Source organism: Anarhichas minor, unplaced genomic scaffold, assembly GCF_050575085.1.
Source record: "Anarhichas minor isolate MPS153535 unplaced genomic scaffold, ASM5057508v1 ptg000032l, whole genome shotgun sequence".
In the NCBI taxonomy this organism is placed as follows: Eukaryota; Metazoa; Chordata; class Actinopteri; order Perciformes; family Anarhichadidae; genus Anarhichas; species Anarhichas minor.
This window is the reverse complement of record NW_027466478.1, coordinates 2442020-2465445: the sequence shown is the minus strand read 5'-3', so window position 1 is coordinate 2465445 and position 23426 is coordinate 2442020. Positions and strand designations below refer to the sequence as shown.

The 23426-nt window shown below is 40.5% G+C and overlaps 1 protein-coding gene across 3 annotated transcripts; it reads right to left on the bottom strand.

Moving 5' to 3' along the window:
* Positions 1-45: 45 nt before the first annotated feature.
* Positions 46-22914, bottom strand: LOC142964832 (alpha-N-acetylgalactosaminidase-like). Of its 3 annotated transcripts, XR_012957582.1 has the most exons (10): positions 22786-22914; positions 19395-19548; positions 18564-18704; positions 15510-15721; positions 15291-15385; positions 11511-11672; positions 9679-9876; positions 9371-9508; positions 7692-7851; positions 271-407 (listed from the first exon to the last, which is right to left on the bottom strand). XR_012957582.1 is itself a non-coding variant. In XM_076105369.1 (9 exons), the coding sequence occupies exons 2-9, from the start codon at positions 19544-19546 to the stop codon at positions 201-203; spliced, it is 1305 nt and encodes a 434-aa protein (XP_075961484.1). In that variant the 5' UTR covers positions 19547-19548; positions 22786-22914; the 3' UTR covers positions 46-200. The 3 variants fall into 3 exon arrangements, 2 of the variants coding, with proteins under 2 accessions (XP_075961484.1, XP_075961485.1); XM_076105369.1 differs by lacking the exon at positions 7692-7851 and having other exon boundaries at positions 46-407; XM_076105370.1 differs by lacking the exon at positions 7692-7851 and having other exon boundaries at positions 46-407; positions 22794-22902.
* Between the last annotated feature and the right edge of the window lie 512 nt (positions 22915-23426).

The window sequence follows — 23426 nt, the reverse complement described above, 5'->3', positions numbered from 1 at the left end:
CTTGTATTTACTTCTGGGCACAAACATCACAAACAAGGACAATAATTAGTAAATGGTTTTTTTTAATTGACGGAAAAGGCCCCTCTAAACAATTAAAAAGACAACACAGAATTATAAAAAGTTGTCTGGTCTCATCTGTTCAACAATAAGTCAAAATAGAGCTGACATGGCGTAGCATTTTTTTCTCCACAACAGTTCCTTCATAAGACAGTAAGATGAACAGGTTTAGCTTTGTGGAATGCAAATTGTGAGGCTTTATTGTGCTGGTTGTGGAGCGTTTCCGTCTGTTTGGACTGTTGTTCTGGGTAGACGTACCACATGACAACCCCCGAGGGATTGATGGAGAATGTAAGCTCTGTGGTGGCATTCAACTCCGTCACTGTTGAGCCAGTAAACACATCATAGGCCTAAAAGCAAGAGAACAACATATCAAAGACTGAAAAAGACAAGGTCATTCAGATTTGATGATTATTGTCAAATTTCACCAAATCAATTTTGAACTACTATTTATAAAGAGTACTTTATTATTACTGGTGGGGAATGTCACTGTTAGAGCAGCTTGGAGTAAAAAAAGACAAATTCAAGACTATAATTTAATTCAATTCAGAGGGCTTTACAATCTGTACACGCAACATCCTCTGTCCCAGGACCCTCACATCAGAACAGGAAAAACTCCCCCCAAAAAAACAACCGTTAAAACCTTTATAGCCCTAGCCCTATTTTTAGGCCTCTGCTTGAAAATTGCATACCCATACTTAAAGACTGTAGATCTGAAACTACAAGGTCTATTTTAATAATTTTGATGGTATAATACAGGTAAAACTTGTGAGAGACTTGTTCAGGTGTGTAAATATTGTGTATATGTTACTGGTTAATAGTGAATGAAGATGGCACACAGCTCAAATTGAAAAGTTTCAGGTTCGCCTGAAAAAAAAGAACTTTTATTGAACATTTTTGAAATAATGCAGATTGAAGCCTAAAAATACTCCACAGTCATAGCACAACAGGTTTGTGGTCTGTCCAAGCTAATTTTACTTAGCAGGCCAGCATAAATGAGGTCTGAGTACAGAATTTCAAGCCAAATTCTCATTTTTGGAACCAGATTTTGCGCTGCTCTATTATAATTATATATACTATATAACTACATATTAACTATATATTCACTTGCTTTATCACTAAGAGTGTTCAATACATCATAATAAAGCAGTTTGGAATCATTTTCAGCCATGTTCAGTTATTTCCAGATGTCATATGTCTCATCCATGAAAAAAAATCTGCTCTCACTCAATGTGTAGGTGGGATTTGTAAGGCCTGTGATTGGCGGATTTAATCATATGACACCTTGTTGGGTGCGGAATAGTCCATTGAAAGCTGTCAGGGGTGTTATTTGGAAAGTTGAGAGCCATTAGTCAGTAAAAATCTTGATACGGTGGGCTCAACCCCCATGCGTAAAATAGATTGGTCCAGGAGAAAAATACGGGCCATTTTATCATGAAAGGTCACAGCACGTTCATTTCAATGCAGGCAGACGGAGCAGCAAACGGTCTACAGCGCTGCAGCAACTTTCAATGGATTAACTGTTTTTTTCGGGACGAAAATGACAAAAAGGTATGCAGATTTTCAATTTTTGTTCTCGAGAGCAGTGTGTGGTTTCTTGGGGTTTGTCCTGTGACTTTTGAATGCTTTGTCGGAGGTCTATTTGGACACGCTGGGTCGACGCCGTATCGAGCCCTCGTGCGAAATCATGTATCCATCCGCCATTATAGCTGCCGGCTTTGTGATGAAAGATGAATTTCGGATGCATAGTTGGCGGATTCTTTGGAGAAAAATCCTGATATTGTGATACATTTTCTAGTGTATTGAATTAGTTTGTGTATAATTGTGTAAAATGGCTTGCATGATGATTTTGCCCGGACTTTTTTTTTTTTTCGGTATTATATGTCTGGACCATTTTTCATATTTCTTGATAAAGTCTATTCGGAATCTCTGTACCGGTACTCGAACCCCAAATGGGGCTCGCTCAGGCTATAGAGGTTTTAACGGGGAGAAAAAGGAAGAAACCTGTGGGAGAGCAACAGAGGAGGATCCTCTATCACAGGGGTCACTAATAGGCGGACCAATCCGGACGCCGTCCAACCCAGACGCGGACGTATAACTGATGGCTAATTGAGAATTACACATTTTGGCGGAGCACTTCTATTTGAACCTGCACAGCTTTTCTAGCCTTTACGGCGCTCGTTCAGCAGTCCAGGAAACACACCGACCAATTGCATGCATTGTAAATATCTCACGTGACGCTACTCAGCCAATTGAATATCTGTATTCTGAAAGGCATTGTGAGTTGAGTGAGATTTAAACACAGACACGGGAGATACGGAGCGAGAGCAGTCAGAGAAGCAGTTTCACATGGCGTGTTTTAAAAAGAAAAGAGTGGACCTCGAAAACAGAGCTTTTCACAAAGAATGGACGGACTCGTATTTGTTCATTCTTCCTGCTGGCGCTACTAAACCACTCTGTCTCATATGTTCAGATACTGTGGCCATTATTGAAAGCGCCAATGTGAAACGCCACTGCGAGACCTAATATGGATCTTTGGACCAAACACTCCAATCTGAACTGAGGGCAAGATGTAGAGATTGTTTATTGTAAAGTTGACTGAGACCGTTAGTATGTATGTATGTATAGATGTAGAGATGTGTATATATATATGTGTATATACATACGTATATACATACATGTGTATATATACGTGTATGTGTGTATATATGTGTATGTGTGTATATATGTGTATATGTGTATATGTATATATGTGTGTATACATATATATACATGTATACATATATGTATATATACATATATGTATACATATATGTATACATATATGTATACATATATGTATACATATATGTATACATATATGTATACATATATGTATACATATATGTATATATACGTATACATATATGTATATATACATATATGTATACATATATGTATACATATATGTATACATATATGTATACGTATATGTATACGTATATGTATACATATATGTATACGTATATGTATACATATATGTATACGTATATGTATACGTATATGTATACGTATATGTATACGTATATGTATACGTATATGTATACGTATATGTATACGTATATGTATACGTATATGTATACGTATATGTATACGTATATGTATACGTATATGTATACGTATATGTATACGTGTATGTATACGTGTATGTATACGTGTATGTATACGTGTATGTATACGTGTATGTATACGTGTATGTATACGTGTATGTATACGTGTATGTATACGTGTATGTATACGTGTATGTATACGTGTATGTATACGTGTATGTATACGTGTATGTATACGTGTATGTATACGTGTATGTATACGTGTATGTATACGTGTATGTATACGTGTATGTATACGTGTATGTATACGTGTATGTATACGTGTATGTATACGTGTATGTATACGTGTATGTATACGTGTATGTATACGTGTATGTATACGTGTATGTATACGTGTATGTATACGTGTATGTATACGTGTATGTATACGTGTATGTATACGTGTATGTATACGTGTATGTATACGTGTATGTATACGTGTATGTATACGTATATATATACGCGTGCGTATATATATACGCGTGCGTATACGTATATGTATACGTATATATATACGCGTGCGTATATATATACGCGTGCGTATACGTATATGTATACGTATATATATACGCGTGCGTATATATATACGCGTGCGTATATATATACGCGTGCGTATATATATACGCGTGCGTATATATCTATACGCGTGCGTATATATCTATACGCGTGCGTATATATCTATACGCGTGCGTATATATCTATACGCGTGCGTATATATCTATACGCGTGCGTATATATCTATACGCGTGCGTATATATCTATACGCGTGCGTATATATCTATACGCGTGCGTATATATCTATACGCGTGCGTATATATGTATACGCGTGCGTATATATGTATGCGCGTGCGTATATATGTATGCGCGTGCGTATATATGTATGCGCGTGCGTATATATGTATGCGCGTGCGTATATATGTATGCGCGCGCGTATATATGTATGCGTATATATGTATGCGTATATATGTATACGCGCGCGTGTGTGTATACGCGCGCGTGTGTGTGTATACGCGCGTGTGTACGCGCGCGTGTATACGCGCGCGTGTGTGTGTATACGCGCGTGTGTACGCGCGCGTGTATACGCGCGCGTGTGTATACGCGCGTGTGTATACGCACGTGTGTATACGCGCGCGTGTGTATACGCGCGCGTGTATACGCGTGTGTGTGTATACGCGCGCGTGTATACGCGCGCGTGTGTGTACGCGCGCGTGTGTGTACGCGCGCGTGTGTGTACGCGCGTGTGTATACGCGCGTGTGTATGTACGCGCGTGTGTGTATACGCGCGTGTGTGTATACGCGCGTGTGTGTATACGCGCGTGTGTGTGTACGCGCGTGTGTGTGTACGCGCGTGTGTGTGTACGCGTGTGTGTGTGTACGCGTGTGTGTGTGTACACGTGTGTGTACACGTGTGTGTACACGTGTGTGTATACGCGCGTGTGTATACGCGCGTGTGTATACGCGCGCGTGTGTATACGCGCGCGTATGTATACATACGCGCGCGTGTGTATACGCGCGCGTGTGTATACGCGTGTGTGTATACGCGCGCGTGTGTATACGCGCGTGTGTGTATACGCGTGTGTGTATACGCGTGTGTGTACACGCGTGTGTGTACACGTGTGTGTGTACACGCGCGTGTGTGTACACGCGCGTGTGTGTACACGCGCGTGTGTGTACACGCGCGTGTGTGTACACGCGCGTGTGTGTACACGCGCGTGTGTATACGCGCGTGTGTGTACACGCGCGTGTGTGTGTACACGCGCGTGTGTGTGTACACGCGCGTGTGTGTGTACACGCGCGTGTGTGTGTACACGCGCGTGTGTGTGTACACGCGCGTGTGTGTATACGCGTGTGTGTATACGCGTGTGTGTATACGCGTGTGTGTATACACACGCGCGTGTGTGTGTATACGCGCGTGTGTATACACACGCGCGTGTGTGTGTATACGCGCGTGTGTATACACACGCGCGTGTGTGTGTATACGCGCGTGTGTATACACGCGCGCGTGTGTATACGCGCGTGTGTATACGCGCGCGCGTGTGTATACGCGCGTGTGTATACGCGCGTGTGTATACGCGCGTGTGTGTATACGCGCGTGTGTGTATACGCGCGTGTGTGTATACGCGCGTGTGTGTATACGCGCGTGTGTGTATACGCGTGTGTGTATACGCGTGTGTGTATACGCGTGTGTATACGCGTGTGTATACGCGTGTGTATACGCGTGTGTATACGCGTGTGTATACGCGCGTGTGTATACGCGCGTGTGTATACGCGCGTGTGTATACGCGTGTGTGTATACGCGTGTGTGTGTATACGCGCGTGTGTATACGCGTGTGTGTATACGCGTGTGTGTATACGCGTGTGTGTATACGCGTGTGTGTGTATACGCGTGTGTGTGTATACGCGTGTGTATACGCGTGTGTATACGCGTGTGTGTGTGTATACGCGTGTGTGTATACGCGTGTGTATACGCGTGTGTGTGTGTATACGCGTGTGTATACGCGTGTGTGTGTGTATACACGTGTGTGTGTGTATACGCGCGTGTGTGTATACGCGTGTGTGTATACGCGTGTGTGTACACGTGTATACACGTGTGTGTGTGTGTGTGTGTGTGTATACACGTGTGTGTGTGTATACACGTGTGTGTGTGTATACACGTGTGTGTGTGTATACACGTGTGTGTGTGTGTGTGTGTATACACGTGTGTGTGTATACACGTGTGTGTGTGTGTATAGACACGTGTGTGTGTGTGTGTATACACGTGTGTGTGTGTGTGTGTATACACGTGTGTGTGTGTGTGTATACACGTGTGTGTGTATAGACACGTGTGTGTGTATAGACTCGTGTGTGTGTGTGTGTATAGACACGTGTGTGTGTGTGTGTATATACACGTGTGTGTGTGTGTGTATACACGTGTGTGTGTGTGTGTATACACGTGTGTGTGTGTGTGTATACACGTGTGTGTGTGTGTGTGTATATACACGTGTGTGTGTGTGTATATACACGTGTGTGTGTGTATATACATGTGTGTGTGTGTGTGTGTATATACACGTGTGTGTGTGTGTGTGTATATACACGTGTGTGTGTGTGTGTATATACACGTGTGTGTGTGTGTGTATATACACGTGTGTGTGTGTGTGTATATACACGTGTGTGTGTGTGTGTGTGTATATACACGTGTGTGTGTGTGTGTATATACACGTGTGTGTGTGTGTGTGTGTGTGTGTGTATATACACGTGTGTGTGTGTGTGTGTGTATATACACGTGTGTGTGTGTGTGTGTGTATATACACGTGTGTGTGTGTGTGTGTATATACACGTGTGTGTGTATATGTGTATATACACGTGTGTGTGTATATACACGTGTGTATATACATACACGTGTGTGTATATACATACACGTGTGTGTGTACATACACGTGTGTGTGTACATACACGTGTGTGTGTACATACACGTGTGTGTGTACATACACGTGTGTGTGTGTGTACATACACGTGTGTGTGTGTACATACACGTGTGTGTGTGTATATACACGTGTGTGTGTGTATATACACGTGTGTGTGTGTATATACACGTGTGTGTGTGTATATACACGTGTGTGTGTATATACACGTGTGTGTGTATATACGTGTGTGTATATACACGTGTGTGTGTATATACGTGTATGTGTATATACGCGTGTGTGTGTGTGTATGTATATACGTGTATGTGTATATACGCGTGTGTGTGTGTGTATGTATATACACGTGTGTGTGTATGTATATACACGTGTGTATGTATATACACGTGTGTATGTATATACACGTGTGTATGTATATACACGTGTGTGTGTATATACACGTGTGTGTGTATATACACGTGTGTGTGTGTATATACACGTGTGTGTGTATATACACGTGTGTATATACACGTGTGTGTGTATATACACGTGTGTGTGTGTGTATGTATATACACGTGTGTGTGTGTGTATGTATATACACGTGTGTGTGTGTATATACACGTGTGTGTGTGTGTATGTATATACACGTGTGTGTGTGTGTATGTATATACACGTGTGTGTGTGTGTATGTATATACACGTGTGTGTGTGTGTATGTATATACACGTGTGTGTGTGTGTATGTATATACACGTGTGTGTGTGTATGTACAAGGTATGCAGAATACCATCTCTGAAAGCACAACACGTGGAACCTTGAAGCAGCCGGGCTGCAGCAGAGACAACACCGGGTGCCACTCCTGTCAGCTAACAACAGGAAACTGAGGCTACAGGCTCACCAACATGTGACAACAGAAGATTGAAAAACGTTGTCTGGTCTGATGAGTCTCCATTTCAGCTGCCACATTCAGCTGGTAGGGTCAGAATGTGTCGTAAACAACATTGAAAGCATGGATCCATCCTGCCTTGTATCAGCGGTTCAGGCTGGTGGTGTAATGGTGGGGGGGATATTTTCTTGACACACTTTGGGCCCCTTAGTACCAACTGAGCATTGTTTAAACGCCACGCTTACCTGAGTATTGTTGCTGACCATGTCCATCCCTTTATGACCACAGTGGACCATCTTCTGATGGCTACCTCCAGCAGGATAATGCACCATGTTACAAAGCTCAAGTCATCTCAAACTGCTCTCTTGAACATGACGATGACCTCCACAGTCACATGTTTTGGACCTTTGCACAAGGAGATTTTCTCAACCAGGACTTTTGGAATTTAAATTCAATACCCCTGCTATTGTGAGGAATTTAAGTATTAAAGCATTCTTGGCATGATTAATGGCACCCCTAGTGGTGAATATTAAATGTCACAATATATTTACTTATGGAATGTATTATGTTTACAATATGTTTACTGATAGAGGATATTATGTTACAGTATATTTACTTATAGAAGTGTTAAACCATAAAAGCATAATCATTGAATGTATTAAATGAAAAAGTATAGTCACTGTATGTATTAAACGCTGTAAAGAATAGTCATGAGGGCCAGAAAGGGATTTTAGAGTGAGGCTTTTCAGAAGATGATCGTATGAGGTGATAAGCAGATGAGGACGGACTATCGTGTCCGAAGCCAGGAGGGGACTATTGGATTTCAGCCAATCACTGAGCTGATACTGGACTTTTGAAACACTTTGGACTTAGACATTGTTTCACAGAACAAGAATCAGATCACTCGGAGCCTTCGGACAGATAACTAGCTTGGCTGGACTGTGCGGAGGAATTTGTTTGATCTCTGCTCCTAGGAACATATTCTATCGATAGAGTAATTCAGTTTGTAACTGTCTTAGCTTCTGTTAATTATTAAATACTTTTTTGATTATAATCCGTATCCAGCTGATTTTTGGTACAACTCTGCTGACGAAAGATAGCAGCGGGAGACCATAGTTCAGGGAGAGGTTCTGGACTCAACACTATACAGCACTAAACAATAACTTAAAAAAGAAGAGTTTTTACTGTACATATATACATGACAGCAGTCACTGATCTTGCCAAGGTTTTGTGTCTTCATGTTTGATTTCATATATTGTAGTGTTCAGGCACATAAGTCAGTATGAAATGTATATATTTGTCATTAATTTCCCTATAACCATTATGCAGTCAAGACACATGTCAGTAAGAAATAAACATGTTTTATTTTGATAATTTGGTAATCTATTTTTCTATTCAAGTTGTAAGAAATATACTGTAATCATATTGAAGTCCAAATGTGCAGGGCCACAATTTGCCACTGGGTTTTACATTTATGGGCACTAGTTTGCGGTAACTTACTCTATATGCTTTTCCAAGTTAGATTTATTAGTTATCACTCTGGTCTGTTTCTTGTGCTGCTTTAAAGCTAGATATAATAACAGTTCGTCTTGTCTTCTTTAAAATGAATACAGTCATTGGCTATTATTTAAATTATAAAATAGTGAAAAATGTCCATCTCAATTTTCAAACCCAACAGTCCAGTATCCAAAGATATTCAGCAGGAAATCTTTGGAGAAGCTGGAACCAGATAATTTGACATTCTTAATGAATGGTAAATGGACCGTACTTGCATAGCGCGTTCCGAGTCTTCCAACCACTGAACGGAAATAATTAATTGATTACTGAAATGTTAGATTATTTTCTGGGACAACTAATCTATTAATCAACTAACCATTTCAGTACAAAGAAGAGACACAAGGTAAGACATAGCGGGTAAACAAACCTCATAGTTGCCAGCATCGTATTCCAGTTTGGCCAGAGAGGTGTGGTAGAGGTAGGGCATGTCTGTCCGTCGACTCAGGAACACGAGGACACTGGCTGAATGAGACAGAGGCCTCCAGTAAACCTCAATATGATTCTCCTGTGCAACGACACACACAGTCACACACACCTCAATACAAATATGAGACTTTTTTTACAATGCTTAACTGTGACTCACTGTTGATGATCAGATTCGTGTATTATTGTGTATTATTTCCCAGCCTTGTTTGTTTACTGTAACTAAACGTATGTCTCAATAATGATGAGGACCTGTAACAGGCGTCTTCCCTGGATTCCCATGGAGTCCTGGTTTATGGCAATGGCCACTTTGTTTTGCAGGATGGCCCTTGCACTGTTGTCCAGGTTTCGGAGGTCATTAGACATGATGAGAGGTGCAGCCATTATAGTCCACAGAGCCATCTGAGAGCGAGCCTGGTCCACACTAAGACCAAAGTTTCCAATGATGAGCTGAGGAGAGATATCACAAGTATGGAGGCAATGAATATAGAGCAAGACTCCCACTCTTTTCTAGACGTCATTGTCCAGGACTTTTCCAGCAATGATCTAGCTGGTATGACAGACCGGCTTGGTGCCATACACTAATATGTTCTTCTATGTTGAAATCGGATTTAAGAGACATGCAGTTAATAGCTATATCTTATGCTTATAGCTTATCTATGAAATAATCTCTTCCATGCTTAGAAATTATGACAAATTGAACATAAAGTAATATAATAAAACCTACCACAGTTAGCAGCCAACAGTGACTAATATTTACACTTAAAGGATAATGTAACTTACGGTATTTAGAGTTAACTGCATGTACTACTAGATAGATAGATAGGTCATTTATTAATACCGCGAGTGGACATTTTTTCGCTACAGCAGCAATTATGGTACAAGTAAAAATAACAGAGTACAAATTGTAAATATCAAATGCAAATATCAAATCCACAATATATATAATAAATAGAATAATATTAAAATAGCTAACTAAACTAAACAGTAGTGCAAAGATTTAACCAAACAACAACAGTGTAACGGTGTTAAGTGATTGATCTGGCCAGAACTACTATGTACTATTCTACTATGTTCACAAAGTTTCCACAACATACCCCGAGAGCAGTTCAAAATACTCTCGTCCATAAACTACCATTTGAACATTAGCATGATCCTGAACATAACTTTTTCCTTTCAGATGCTAATCTTATTTGTTTTGGGGAGCTCTGATAGATAGCCTTGTAGTTCATTCATTCTCAGCAGAAGGAAAATAGGAGAATATTGAAATAATAAAGAAACACAAGCATGTTCCAGGACATTTGACTTTTTCTCTCATTATCCATGTGTTTCAATGACTGTAAAATTGGTCAACTGTTTTTCAGGTTTTCCAGGATGCATGGGAACCCTGGTAAGAGTAAGAAGAGCTGAGAAGCAAGAGAGTGGGGGGCTCCTTCACATTACTGTCCAACAGCATCCACTCATTTGTGAAAGCAAACATCACAGTTTTGGAAAAGCTTGTTTTCTTCATCGACACTATGACACAATACTGTTGTTTCAGACTCATCCACCATTTTTGAAAAGCACCATCTGTATATTTGACACCAGAAACCTCAGAAACATAGCCCCTTGCTGCCAGAGGCTTATCTGTCGTCATACAGATAGCTGATAAGTATGGAGATTGATAGGCAAGGAGGTCCTCAGAGCGCTTGAACCCTACTGTCAGCGCACACTTAATCAGACAAACATGGAGCTGGAGGTTGTGTTGAGCACAACAGCTTTGTGTGGTTAGAAGGCCTAAACAGTGGAAATGTTGTGTGGCTATTCTCACAGGGAAAGGATGACTTTAGCTAAACTCTGTCCAATATACAAGCTACTGGTAAGTCAGACTTCTGCATACAAGTCATGCAATCTGACAGCATGAACACAAACAAACCAAATACAAAAATACCAGTAAAGAAAACATATTTACTATGGTTTGGAATAGAGTAACCTTGGCTGTGAACGCACCTTGAGAGACAACAGTTAGGGTTCTGATTGCCTCTATGACCAGTTGTGTAATGTCTTATGGTACAGGATCAATAATAAAGACCCATCCATCATACCATGTCAGGGTCATTCCATCGTCCGGGCCCCGCAGCCGGCTGCAGATCATCCTGGTTGTTGGAGAACCACTCAATGATGCCTTGCACACTGTCCCATGAGTCCTGGATATCATAGTAATTCCTCCACAGGTGACAGATATCACCCAGAAAAGAGTAGTTCACCTGGTAGGACCAAGGAAACAGACTGCGAACAAAGATTTTATGGACCTTTTTATGTGTATATGTATACATATATGTATGCATGAGTGTATGTATGTGCATGTGTACGTGTGTGTGTGTATATATGTATGTGTATGTTTGTGTGTATAATTATGTATGTATGTATGTATTTTTGTATGTGTGTATGTATGTTTGTTTGTTTGTCTGTGTGTATGTTGACTGATGGATGTGTAGGAACTAATACACATGCGTGCGGTCAAAATATCATTAGTGGACACAGGGGAAAAAGTTATATTAATAATAATAATAATAGCTAAACGAAAGTAACACTATGGATGGAATAAGGATTGCAATAACCTAATGAGTGACGACCAAGGGAAGTGGGGTTATGACAGAGGTGGACAGATTTTCCATCGAAATAAGTTTTTCCAGTTGCGATATGTGTGGTATTTGTGATGTTCACAGTCACGCCACCTTGTGGGAGGTACAATATATAGACAGGAAGTCAGCAAGACCGCATGAACAGTGTGTGTACGAGCGTCCAAATAAAAGCCTGTTGCAGTACATCAAGTCGTTGTTCATCTGGTGCATAACTACACTACAGAAACATTTCATTGGCGATGAGGAGTAAAAGGAAGGACTCAAAGAGTCGACACAGACACCGCGTTTTTCCAGAAAGAAAAAAGAGGGGAGAACTACGGACATGCAGATGAGTGCGGCTAGGCCAAGCTAGCTAAGCGTGGTTCAGTACGAGTCTTACTAACCAAACAATACGTTTGAATAATACCAGTGCATTAGGAAGATGCAGAAGCATAAATAGACGGAAATATAATGTTTCAGCGCTCAGGTAGTACAGTGTTTCTCAACTGGTCTGGCTGCAGGACCCACGATCACCCCTTAATGACAAGCAGCGATCCATTCTCCTCTTTTGGAGACCTTATGATTTGACTTTCCCAACTCAGGTATTGGATATACTGCTCTGCTATCTCTTTCCTCGTCTCAGCCCCCTGTGTCACGGTGTGTGTACATGTCACTCGAGTCAGGAAACTTGTCAGAATGCCCATATTTGATTGGCTGAGCTGACACATCACGTGATGTGATTCACAACGCATTGGTCGGTGTTTTTCCTGCACCGCTGAACAAGTACCGTAAATGCTGGAATAATTGCGCTGCACAAAAAATATCTTCCACAATAAAAGCACAAGATTTTCTTTTTTTTGTCAGGCAAAGGCCCGCGACCCACTGAAAACGAGTCCGCACAGCTGGGGCTCCGCAAGTGTTCTGGGAGGCTACGCTAACTAGCTTAACGGGAAAACAACAGCAGCAACATGCATTCTGCTACACACTCGAGGGCCATTCACATATTGGATGTAAAAAAACAAACGCAGTTGACTTACAAATGCAGTTGATTTACCAAACTCCATCCTCCTTTCTTTGTTGACAAAGAGTTTAATCCCACGGTTAAATCCCAACTCACAAATCTGTTTCTCCTCTTCAGCCATTGAATGATAAAAAACAAAGCTAGGTAAAAAAATAATAATCTACACCAAGCAAAATGCAAAAAATGTCATAATTTCTTCCATATCTTTCTATTTGAACTCTCACTACTTCGACTAAGCCTCTGCTGTTAAGTTTCAGTCACGTGCTCGCCCACTGACCAATCACAGCACACGCTTTACCTCACTGCAGAGCTGCACCTGGAAACTGAGCTGCACGTAATGCTGACGTACTTGTAGGCCAGCTAGCAGGCTCTGGCACGTCAAAGAATACGCCAAACATGTCTAACTAAAGATCTGATTGGTTGAAGACTATGACAATCAACAATATCGTCCCCATTCACTTAAAGTGCAAAGGGATTCACTTGTGAGTCTGCAGGCCTCGGGCCTCTCTTCTTACCTAGAGACACAGAGGTGAAATCTGATTGGATAAAAGCTCTACTTAAAACAAGCTGCACTGGAAGCAGAGCAACTGAGGAAGACAGTAGCTGTGCAATGAGAAAATAAGATGATGGGAAAAATATTTTTATAAATTATAATACATGTACTGTATTTAAGAAAAATATAAAATTATAAAATAGCTCTAACTTTGTGATTCTGTTTAGGCCAGCAGAGAAGGCCTTGCAGGGCCTGACGGCCCACCACTGGTATATATACACTATAAATGTATATATATATATATATATATATACACTTTATATATATTTTAGGTCACGGGAGCAGCGTAGACCGTCTCATTTCGGAGACCGCGCGGTCTAGCCTTCGCGGCCCTCAAAGCATGTGGCCCATGTAGACCGCGAAGGCTGGGTCCTCCGAAGGATGCAGCCCCTGAATTGAGACACAGGTGGTGATTTCTTTCCAAAAAGTGTTTCTGGTCTACAGTGTCAAGCGGAGTGAACATAGCTAACCCTATTTTGTGTGCAGTGTGAACAGATCACATTTTAAATAGTTATTTTGGCCAGTGTAGTGAATGCTGTGGAGTATCTTATACTGTTTGAGTTGTAGGTTGCCGTTTTAATCATGAACTATATGTTTTTGTAAACTTGGTTCCAGAAGTCGGCCTCAGGAGTGATTTTTCTTGATGGTATGGAGAGTGTTTTGTCAGACTGATATTATTCTATATACTGTGGAGAGGATTTTGGGGGGGAAAGGGATTTCTGAACTTTGAGGTTGAGGGAAGAAGATGTAGGTTGGTGGGTGGGCATAATGTAACATTTAGTTTAAACCAATGATTTTGGTTGCAGATATTTCAGAAATTGTTTGCTCCCAAAGTTCTGGACTAGGTGGAGGAATTAAAATAGCATATTACGGAAATGTGTTTGAGATGTGTGATGCCTTTATTGGCCCATGTGTGGAAATTAAGTGGTTTCTTGTTACTTAGAAAATCAGGATTGTTTCAGATGGGAATAAAATTAGATGGTACTAAAGTGGCGAGTATGATTTTGTGGAATTTCCACCAGGCTGTCAGAGTTTTCCTATTGTAAATGTTTTGAAACAAGGATGGTGTTTAATAGATAATGATGAATCTGAAATCTGAATTTCTTTACAAACTCTTTGTTCTACATATAACTTTGTGTTTTCTGATTGATTGGGGTGGACCCATTTGAAAATGTATTGAAGTTTATTTGCCAAAGAGTAATGGAAAAAATGTAAGGCTTCGAGTCCTCCTTGTGTTTATAGTTTTTGCAGAGTGGCCAGTTTAATTCTTGAACCAGGTGAGGGTGTGTTGAGTAGGAATCATTGTGAAAATATTTGATGAAGTATTGGCATTTGTACAGCGGCTTATCTGCCCATAAGTGATAGTGGTAGGTTCATCCAGTGGAGCAGGTCGGTAAATCAGTAAATCCCACTGTGATGACCACAGTGGATTTTCCGCTGGTGCTGCACGCATTTGGGGTCCCCCTTTTGAGCTGATAGCACAAATCTCTCTCAAGACAGCACTACTCCTAGTCCTGACACCAGCTCAGAGAGTCAGTGACCTATGTGGGCTTTCTGTCTTTTCCATTCGAGGGGATGGAAGTGCACCAATAGGTGAATAAATAAAGAACATAAAAGAAAATAACAATATTGGCATTAAAAATCCAAGTCCCAATGACTCATCAGCTGGTGTGAGGATGACACTCACGTTAGGGGGAAGGCCTCCAATATAGACAGGCCAACTACAGGAGTAGGCCATTGGTCTGCCTGTAGCATTCAAAGCCTTGGACATCAGAGGGTAACCTGTGCGACACATGAAAACACTTAATATAGCTTGTCCACCATCTCTTGTGGCTTATTGTACTTAAGAATTCTAGGTTTTCAATGATTTCATTCCATGCCATTTAGTTGGTTAGTATGATCTTACCCAGCATTTGTTCTACAGGATTTGAGGAACAGCCATCAAACTTCAGATAGTCTACCCCCCAACTAGCAAAGGTCTGGGCATCGATCTCGATTTTATCCAGTGTGGTGCCAGGGAATCCCATACATGTGTGAGTGCCCATGTCTGCATAGATGCCCAGCTTCAATCCACGGTCATGGATATACCTTGCCAGTTTTGCAATGCCCCCTGGGAACCTAGAGGGAAACAAGCACAAACTATTACTTTACAAGGAGCTGATTCAACCATGACCCCTGATTATTGAGATGTTTCAGTCAAACAGGCCCCATTTGTACTTAAAGGGAAAATTCGCCATCTTTTATGTGGATGTCGAATCAGCGCTGATGGTAATTGTAGATCACTGAAGAAATAAATTCCCCCCCTGCGTGCTGCATTGACGGAGAAAGCTGATCCCTCCTACTACAGAGCTGTACCGGCGGTGCCTACACGTACCAGGATGCATTGCTCGCGAGCAGCGATTTTGCTACTTCTGACAAATAAACAAAATAAACTCACAAAAACATCAGTCAAGGAAATATTCTTACATGTAAACCGAAAAATAAAACGGTACACCTTTTGAATTGAATTGTCTCTTTAACACTGAACTAAAACCTTTTATAACTCATCATAAACACACTTTATTTAAACTGGACGGAAACAAAATCAAATCACCAAAAACGTCTTGGTTACTGTTCCAACAAGCTGCCACTCTGGTTGGTCTAAATAAATCTTTAATTCACTGAGTCGGATGTGAATTCATACCAGCTGTACACGCTGTCTCTCTCTGCCATCCAGCTGCCTGCTGAGTAGCCAGAACTCCTTCAGAGGAAGACCACGCAGTTAGAAAAATACAATGTTGATCTTGGTTGTCTATTCCAGTTTATCTTTGGCATCCTGAGTAAGGTGTCCAGCACACCCCTGTCTGGAGGAAAACTGCCATGCATAGTAACGCACACACAGCCCTCTCTCTCTGGGTTTCATTGTTGTCACAAACGCTTTTCCAACAAGAAAACCCATCTGCTAACATTTGGTCAACATACAGTTAGTTGTGTAAAACGAAAACAGACAGAGCACATGAGGAAATGTGTATCTGCTGCATCTGTGTCCATTTCCTTCAAAATGACTGATAGAGCATCCTTTCCCTGTGGATAGTGTGTCAAACTTGAATTTAGGACCCATGGCAAACATCTGATCTGTTTTATCTGTTCAATTTGATCTATTAAAACTGCATAGGCTGCAGCTGGGGATGGGAGGAGAACAATAGAAAGCAATGAAGTTTGGGGCAGTAGTACCAGCAAGAACTTCAAACTACTTTCACTCCTGATCAGAGAGCAAGTCAGTGTTTGCTCATGGCAGCACAGATTCTGAAGGGTCTCCATCAGCCATGCTCCCAGCTGCAGCCTCAAGCGTCCTCGTCACAACAGATTTTGCAACTGCAGACGGTTTTCACACGATATACCAAACTTGGATAGGGGGAGATAAGCTTGAAAATCGGCAAATGTTCCTTTTAAGAAATCCTGACAGCTTCCATTTTGGTTTTACCGCACTAGAGGAGCATCAGGGTGAGCCCCAGCAGACACAAGTCCAGAAGGTGGCATTATTCTGTAACACAGCAGCTCCCTACCAGGGGTTGAGACCAATAAATCGGAGGTCGCGAGCTGGATAAACTCCAAGCCAGACAATGACATGGACAGCAGCTGATTTGGTTCATACTACATTGGGTGTCTGCATACAGGAAACTGGACACACAAGTTTGTCAGCACATACCTGTACAATTCCCCTCAGACCCTTGAGAAAAAGGCCATGGGGAGATGCACAAATGTATGCCACACAAACCTTCACAGATATGCAAACATGGGAAGTATAATTTGTCCTTGATAGGATAGGTTAGCAGAAATAAAAACATTTACACTTCGCACAATTACATTTATTTTTTCAGATGGCTCATTAATGCGTTAGTTAGGGTTTTGTGTACTTGTCCGCTCCCCTTCACAAATTTACATTTTTAACCAGTTTTACGTCACATTTCACGCTACACTTTTTAGTTTGTTGTTGTGAATTGAATGTGCAAACATAAAAACGTGTATTTTAGTAAACAATGTGCAAACATTTATTTGTTGAGAACAATGAATGTTTTAAAGCGTTTCGTAGTGCAAATAATTTATCAAAAGCACAAACTGCACTAAACCATGTTGCACAGCTGTGAAGTAGCTCAAACATGCTCCTCTGTCATTGCGACCATGTGCCGGTCAGCTCTCTGAATGCACACACCACGACAACAGCAGTGAAGCAAAGAGTAGAGTGTTGCTTGCACAGACACTTGTATTCTTTGATGAAATACAAATGGTATCCCTTTTTTTGTATCGACCCCACCACAACCACGTTCTCTTCCTAAAACTAAGTGTTGTTGTTGCCAAAACCTAACTTCCTTAGAAGACAGACGTTTATTTTGAAAAGACACGCCGTCAACGTGACGTGCTAAACACAAGAGGGCTACAAAGAGCTCATAGTGCAATGGCCATTTGTCGAATAAATCAAAATAAAACAAACAATAATCAAAGGCCACTGATGCACCGTGGTCGGTATTTTACGCAGGCAGAAGAGAGTGGATTGTCCATGCAGGATTCCCATTTTCTTATTTATTTAGTAAAGCAAACAAACAAAAAGAACAAAGAAAACTGCTGTTGTGCTGGTAAAAACTATAAGCCCACCCCGGTGCATGATGGTCCTATATGTCTACTCATATACTGTATATAGCCACAGGTGCCCACAGTAATTACCCAAACAACAAGAAATAATATAACTAAATAAATTACTATTAAAGAGAAAAAACAATCTTAATATATCAAACGTCTAGAATAATTAAACAATACTACTTATAAATTAAATAACAAAACACTAATATCTAATAAATAGCTCCAACACATAGTATGAAGCTTATTTTCACTGACCAAGCTGCGTTATATGACGCATTGCTGTGAGAATGTGTTGCAATTGAATGAATGTTAATGGAACACAAAGTGAGACAAGTAGACCAACCTGGAGGGGTCAGGTTGTAATCTCCCGTGTTCATCTCTCAGCAAGGACATCCAACAGTCATCTATGATCACATATTCATAGCCCAGCTCCTTCCAGCCATCTTCTGCCAGTCGGTCAGCTGTGTCTCTGAACAGGGCCTCGCTGTGGACGCGGTGGACAGAGGGAAGGAACACAGCTCGTCAGCCATGCATGAAACACATTGATATACTTTAAGTCCAGTTTTCTGCATCCTTTAACAAGATTTCAATTAAATATGGTGGAAAGTTAAGTCACTGGCCAAGGCCGCATTGATTTCTAAATATTTTCTATGAATAAAATAACATATTTAGGGGATTGCATATTGGCTGTGAGCCTATTATCACACTAAACCCAAAACGTCTGTATAAATACTAAACTTCACCTCAGTAGTGTGGAAGTAACTACCGGTGCCTCACACTTTCACTTTAAACGACATCAACAGCAAAATGATTGACTACGTTCATTTTGAAAGCTCTAGACCTATCTTACAAACCTTTCATTGCACTGTAGCCTGGCATTGACCTCATGTTCACACTCCTCAAGCTCTTAAGCATGAGGTTTGACTGAAAGCGTGATTCATTGTTTCAGCCCCTTTCTACAGCAAGCATCCACAGCTCCCATCAAAACTACCTCATGGTGTGGTTTCCTACTCTGACACAGCCTCCTCTTTCTCTCTCCTCCAGCATCTGAGCGTATTGTCTTTGTTGATTGGTTTCAATCAGTCCCTTATCTTCTCAGTGATTAAACCTTCAATAGCTTTGCTCACAATATCCAGGGTAATTGAAATCACAGAAATTCCCAAACTGATTATACCTGATGCAGTTCTCCGGGTCATCTTTACAGTCAGTATCACAGCGAAAGCGTTCCCAGGCCATCCATCCCATCGGGGGAGTCTTCAGTAATCCGTTGTCTAGGGCAACAGTGAGTGAGATCAGGCCAAAGAGCTGAGTCACTAAGGGCCCCATTTCTAAAACGGAAGAAATGTGCAAATTAAAAATGTACTAAATATTTAGTCACATACACAAGCAGACATACAACGTGTTACTCTTGCCAAGGTGGTAAAGATCTACTCTCTTACAGTTTTTTGATAAATGGCAGTTTATTTTTCCACTTCTGATTCCAACAATAGTGTGCATTGCCCAGAATTTTCAAAACTGACGTTACATGACACAGTAACTGCTTTTTTTGCAGACACTGACTGACATTGCAGCTACTTTTTCCCCCTCAACTGTTAGTTCCACTTCTCTCAGTGTTGCATACAAACTGTGGCAGACCCTGCTCTACCACTGTGGCTCACTCAGAGGATCGGTGGTTCGATCCCCGGCTCCGCTATGTTGATGTGTCCTTGGGCAAGACACGTAAACCCAAGTTGCTCCTGTAGCTGTGCCTACGGTGTGTGAATGTTAGTTAGTCCTGATGAGCAGGTGGCACCTTGCATGGTGTTATGCTGTCATCAGTGTATGAATGGGTGTGAATGATGACATGTAGTGTTAAAGAGCTTTGAGTGGTCGGAAGACTAGAAAAGAGAAATACAAGTACAGTCTATTTACCATTTTAAATACAACTGATCATTCAGTCACTCCGCTTATACTAATTGTTGGAATGCTGTAAAGCATTCCAACAATCATTTTGATAGTTGAACAACCGTTCAACTATCAAAATGTTCAGCTCTTTCAGCAGAGGGGTGCTATTACTTTTCATATTTATAATCTTTAAACTTTTTGAATTATTAAGCTTTTTGTAATTGTTTTTTTAAAATGGGTTTCTATGGAGAAAATGTTCAAATCCTCTTCAACTTTCAAATCCTTCTACTTCCTCATACTTTCAGCTACAGACACCATTTTAACTTTAAAATGTTGAGAAAATCCTGAGCTATTGCCGCATAATTCAGCTTTTTGATATCTTTTACACTTTTTGAACTGCAGCAATTTAACTTCTATGATTTTTTCAGTCATTTTCTGACTTAGAGTCAGCTTAGAGCAGCTTAGAGTGTGTGATGTCACCGCTAGAGTGAAGAGCAGCTTGAGATTCTTGTGAAAAAAACATTTGTCTTTTGCCACTGTGTCCACAATCTTCACTCTTCATGCATCATTTCTGGATGTAGAAGTAGCTAATCTTGTCCTTGTCGTAGACAAATGACTGTGGAATCCCACAGATTTACACATTTGGCACAGAAGCCTGTAATTGAGAGGAAAACCAACTTTCTGCTCCATAGAGACCAATGTTAAATTTTGCTTCAAAAACATCTACAGCTATTACTATTACTACTGATACTACTACTTCTACTACTTCTTCTAAAGTGTGATATACTAATAATTCTACTACTAATGATACTTCTACTACAACTTCTAGTACTACTACTACAAATATCACTCCTGCTGACATTTTTTAAGCCACAGAAACCATTCGAATATCGAAATGTTCAGCTCTTTCAGGAGAGGGGTGAAATGACTTCATATTTGTAATCTTTAAATTTTTTGAATTATTAAGCTATTTGCAAGTTTTTTTTAATGGGATCTCTATGGAGAAAATCTTCAAATCCTGTTAAACTTCTTCAACTTTCAAAGCCTTCTTCTTCTCATACTTTCAGCTACAGACACCATAGTTAGACATTTCAACTAGAAGGGTTTTCAGCAGTGCAGTTTAAATGCTTTCAGGCTTCAACATTTTTCAGACGGGTAGTCTCCTATTTCTTAATTTTCAGCAAATTTTTTACAATTAATTTCAGCTTTCAGCATTCCAACGCATTTTCAGCAGGAAATGCATTTTCTAGTTTCAACTGCTTTCAGATCTTACACTTGAAATGACACCAGGACTTTAAATTCTCAACTTCAACTGCTTTAGCTTAAATGCTTCAACTTCCTCAGTGAATTCATTAAAGACAATAACCTTGATATTGTTTGTCTCAACTTGTTTGTCTCAACTTAGCGTTAGCTCCCATAATTTCCAAAGGCTTCTCAAACGAAGATGTACATGTCCAGTACAGAAATGACGGGAGCCATTTGTAGACTGTCCATCACGAATACAAGATTCAATCCAAGAGTATGAATCTAAGATGCAGAAAAGAGAGAAGCGATATCTCAATCAAACCTCAATGATACTACCGGTAACATCAGCGTGTGTAGCTATTTATTGTGACGTCTTCGGGCAGTAGAAGCCACACTGTTAAAATTTCTTGTGAAATTTTCTAGTTATTATTATTATTACAACCCATGTATGGGTTTAACTCTCAAACACGCATACTGAGAAGCAGGTCATATGCTGATCATGTTCATTTCAAAACAATTTAATGAGTTAAGTCAACTCTTAGCAGAACATTTATTCAACTTAAGTCATAGCAGCTCAGGTTCATATGTTACTGAAGTGATGTGAAGATAAAAACTAAAATTCACTTAAATTTAAAGGTGCATAATTTGATATTCAGAGCAATACGATTGCCTCTCAACAGCTTTCAACACGGCGACGGCTGAGGTGGTGGATCGCAGCTAAAGGTGTTAATGCTCTAACAGTGCTGACAAAGGCTGGGTTCTACGCTTCCACAAGGACGCTGTCATTTGGGTCAGAGTTATCCGTGGTAGCCGCAGAGCGGTGGTACGAACATGCACTAAATGGCACACAGCCGGCCAGCTATGTCAGCACATCAAGGAGAAGCTGTGACAACACAGAGGGAGAGAGACTTCATTCTCTGCTCAGGTAGACTACTCCTCTATATCTTTACAGAGATCATGGTTGTTGGATGAGATATGAATGCTCTGAATGTCATATAAATAGCCTTTAATTAAGTTGATTTATCTTGAAATTAGGAAAACTCCTGAATGTGCCATACGTTTAAAATGAGATCAAATGAGTTTATATACTTCAATTAGGATTAATATGAGATTTGAAAGTGTTCTTAACATTTAGATCACCATGGGAAACACAGCTCTGTAGATAGAGCAGAAAGATGAAATGACTTTATAAGCAGCTCTTCAATAAGATGACACCATCCACCATATGTCTCGTTTCCTTATTACTACATGAAGAGCATATGATATCTTGGCAAGAGAAGAAATGTTACCACAGCAACTCTGTGATACAGAGAACACTCAAGCAGCTGAGATCTGAGATCCTGTTTAGCTAAACACACACCATTAATAAGGTCTATTCAAGATCTTTACATTACTGAAAAGCCATTATTACAATTATGAAAATGACGGTCTCCTACCTGTTTACCTGAAACTTCAGCTTGCACACGGCTGATCTGAACAGTCGGTGTCCGTTCTGTTAGTGCAGGCACATGACTGCCCTTCCTTCTTCCTGGACTTTCCCCTGAGCTGCAACGTCTATCTCTTCCTGTTAAGGTAAGCTGAGGTCATGTGACTGGCTGCTCTGTGTCATGTGATAAAACAGGAAACAGCTTGAAGAGGCAGAAAAGTGGTCTTTTGGTGACATGTGGTGTTGCATATTGTTTTTGTACATTTGTATTTAGTATTGTTTTTCATTGGACATTATTTTCACTCATATTTTTGCAGAGTATGATAATGGTGCTGCATTAATATCAGTGGTTTAGGGACTAATCATATAAGAAAATAACACATAGTGACCATATTGACCATGCTTTTAATTAACGTAAATGTATACATTTTGAGAAAACTGAGAAATAGTTGCATTGGGAACATGTGAAGAGAAATTGTTGAGTGGCTAATGATGAAGTTATTCATGTTCTCTCTAATCGAACGGCACCAGGGACACAGTATGAATTCCTTTGTACTTTTCTTTTCTTCACCTGTACCTGGAGGTTCACACACTGTTTATGATGATAATGATATATTTGATCAATAGAGCAGTTTTCATAGCACTCAAAGA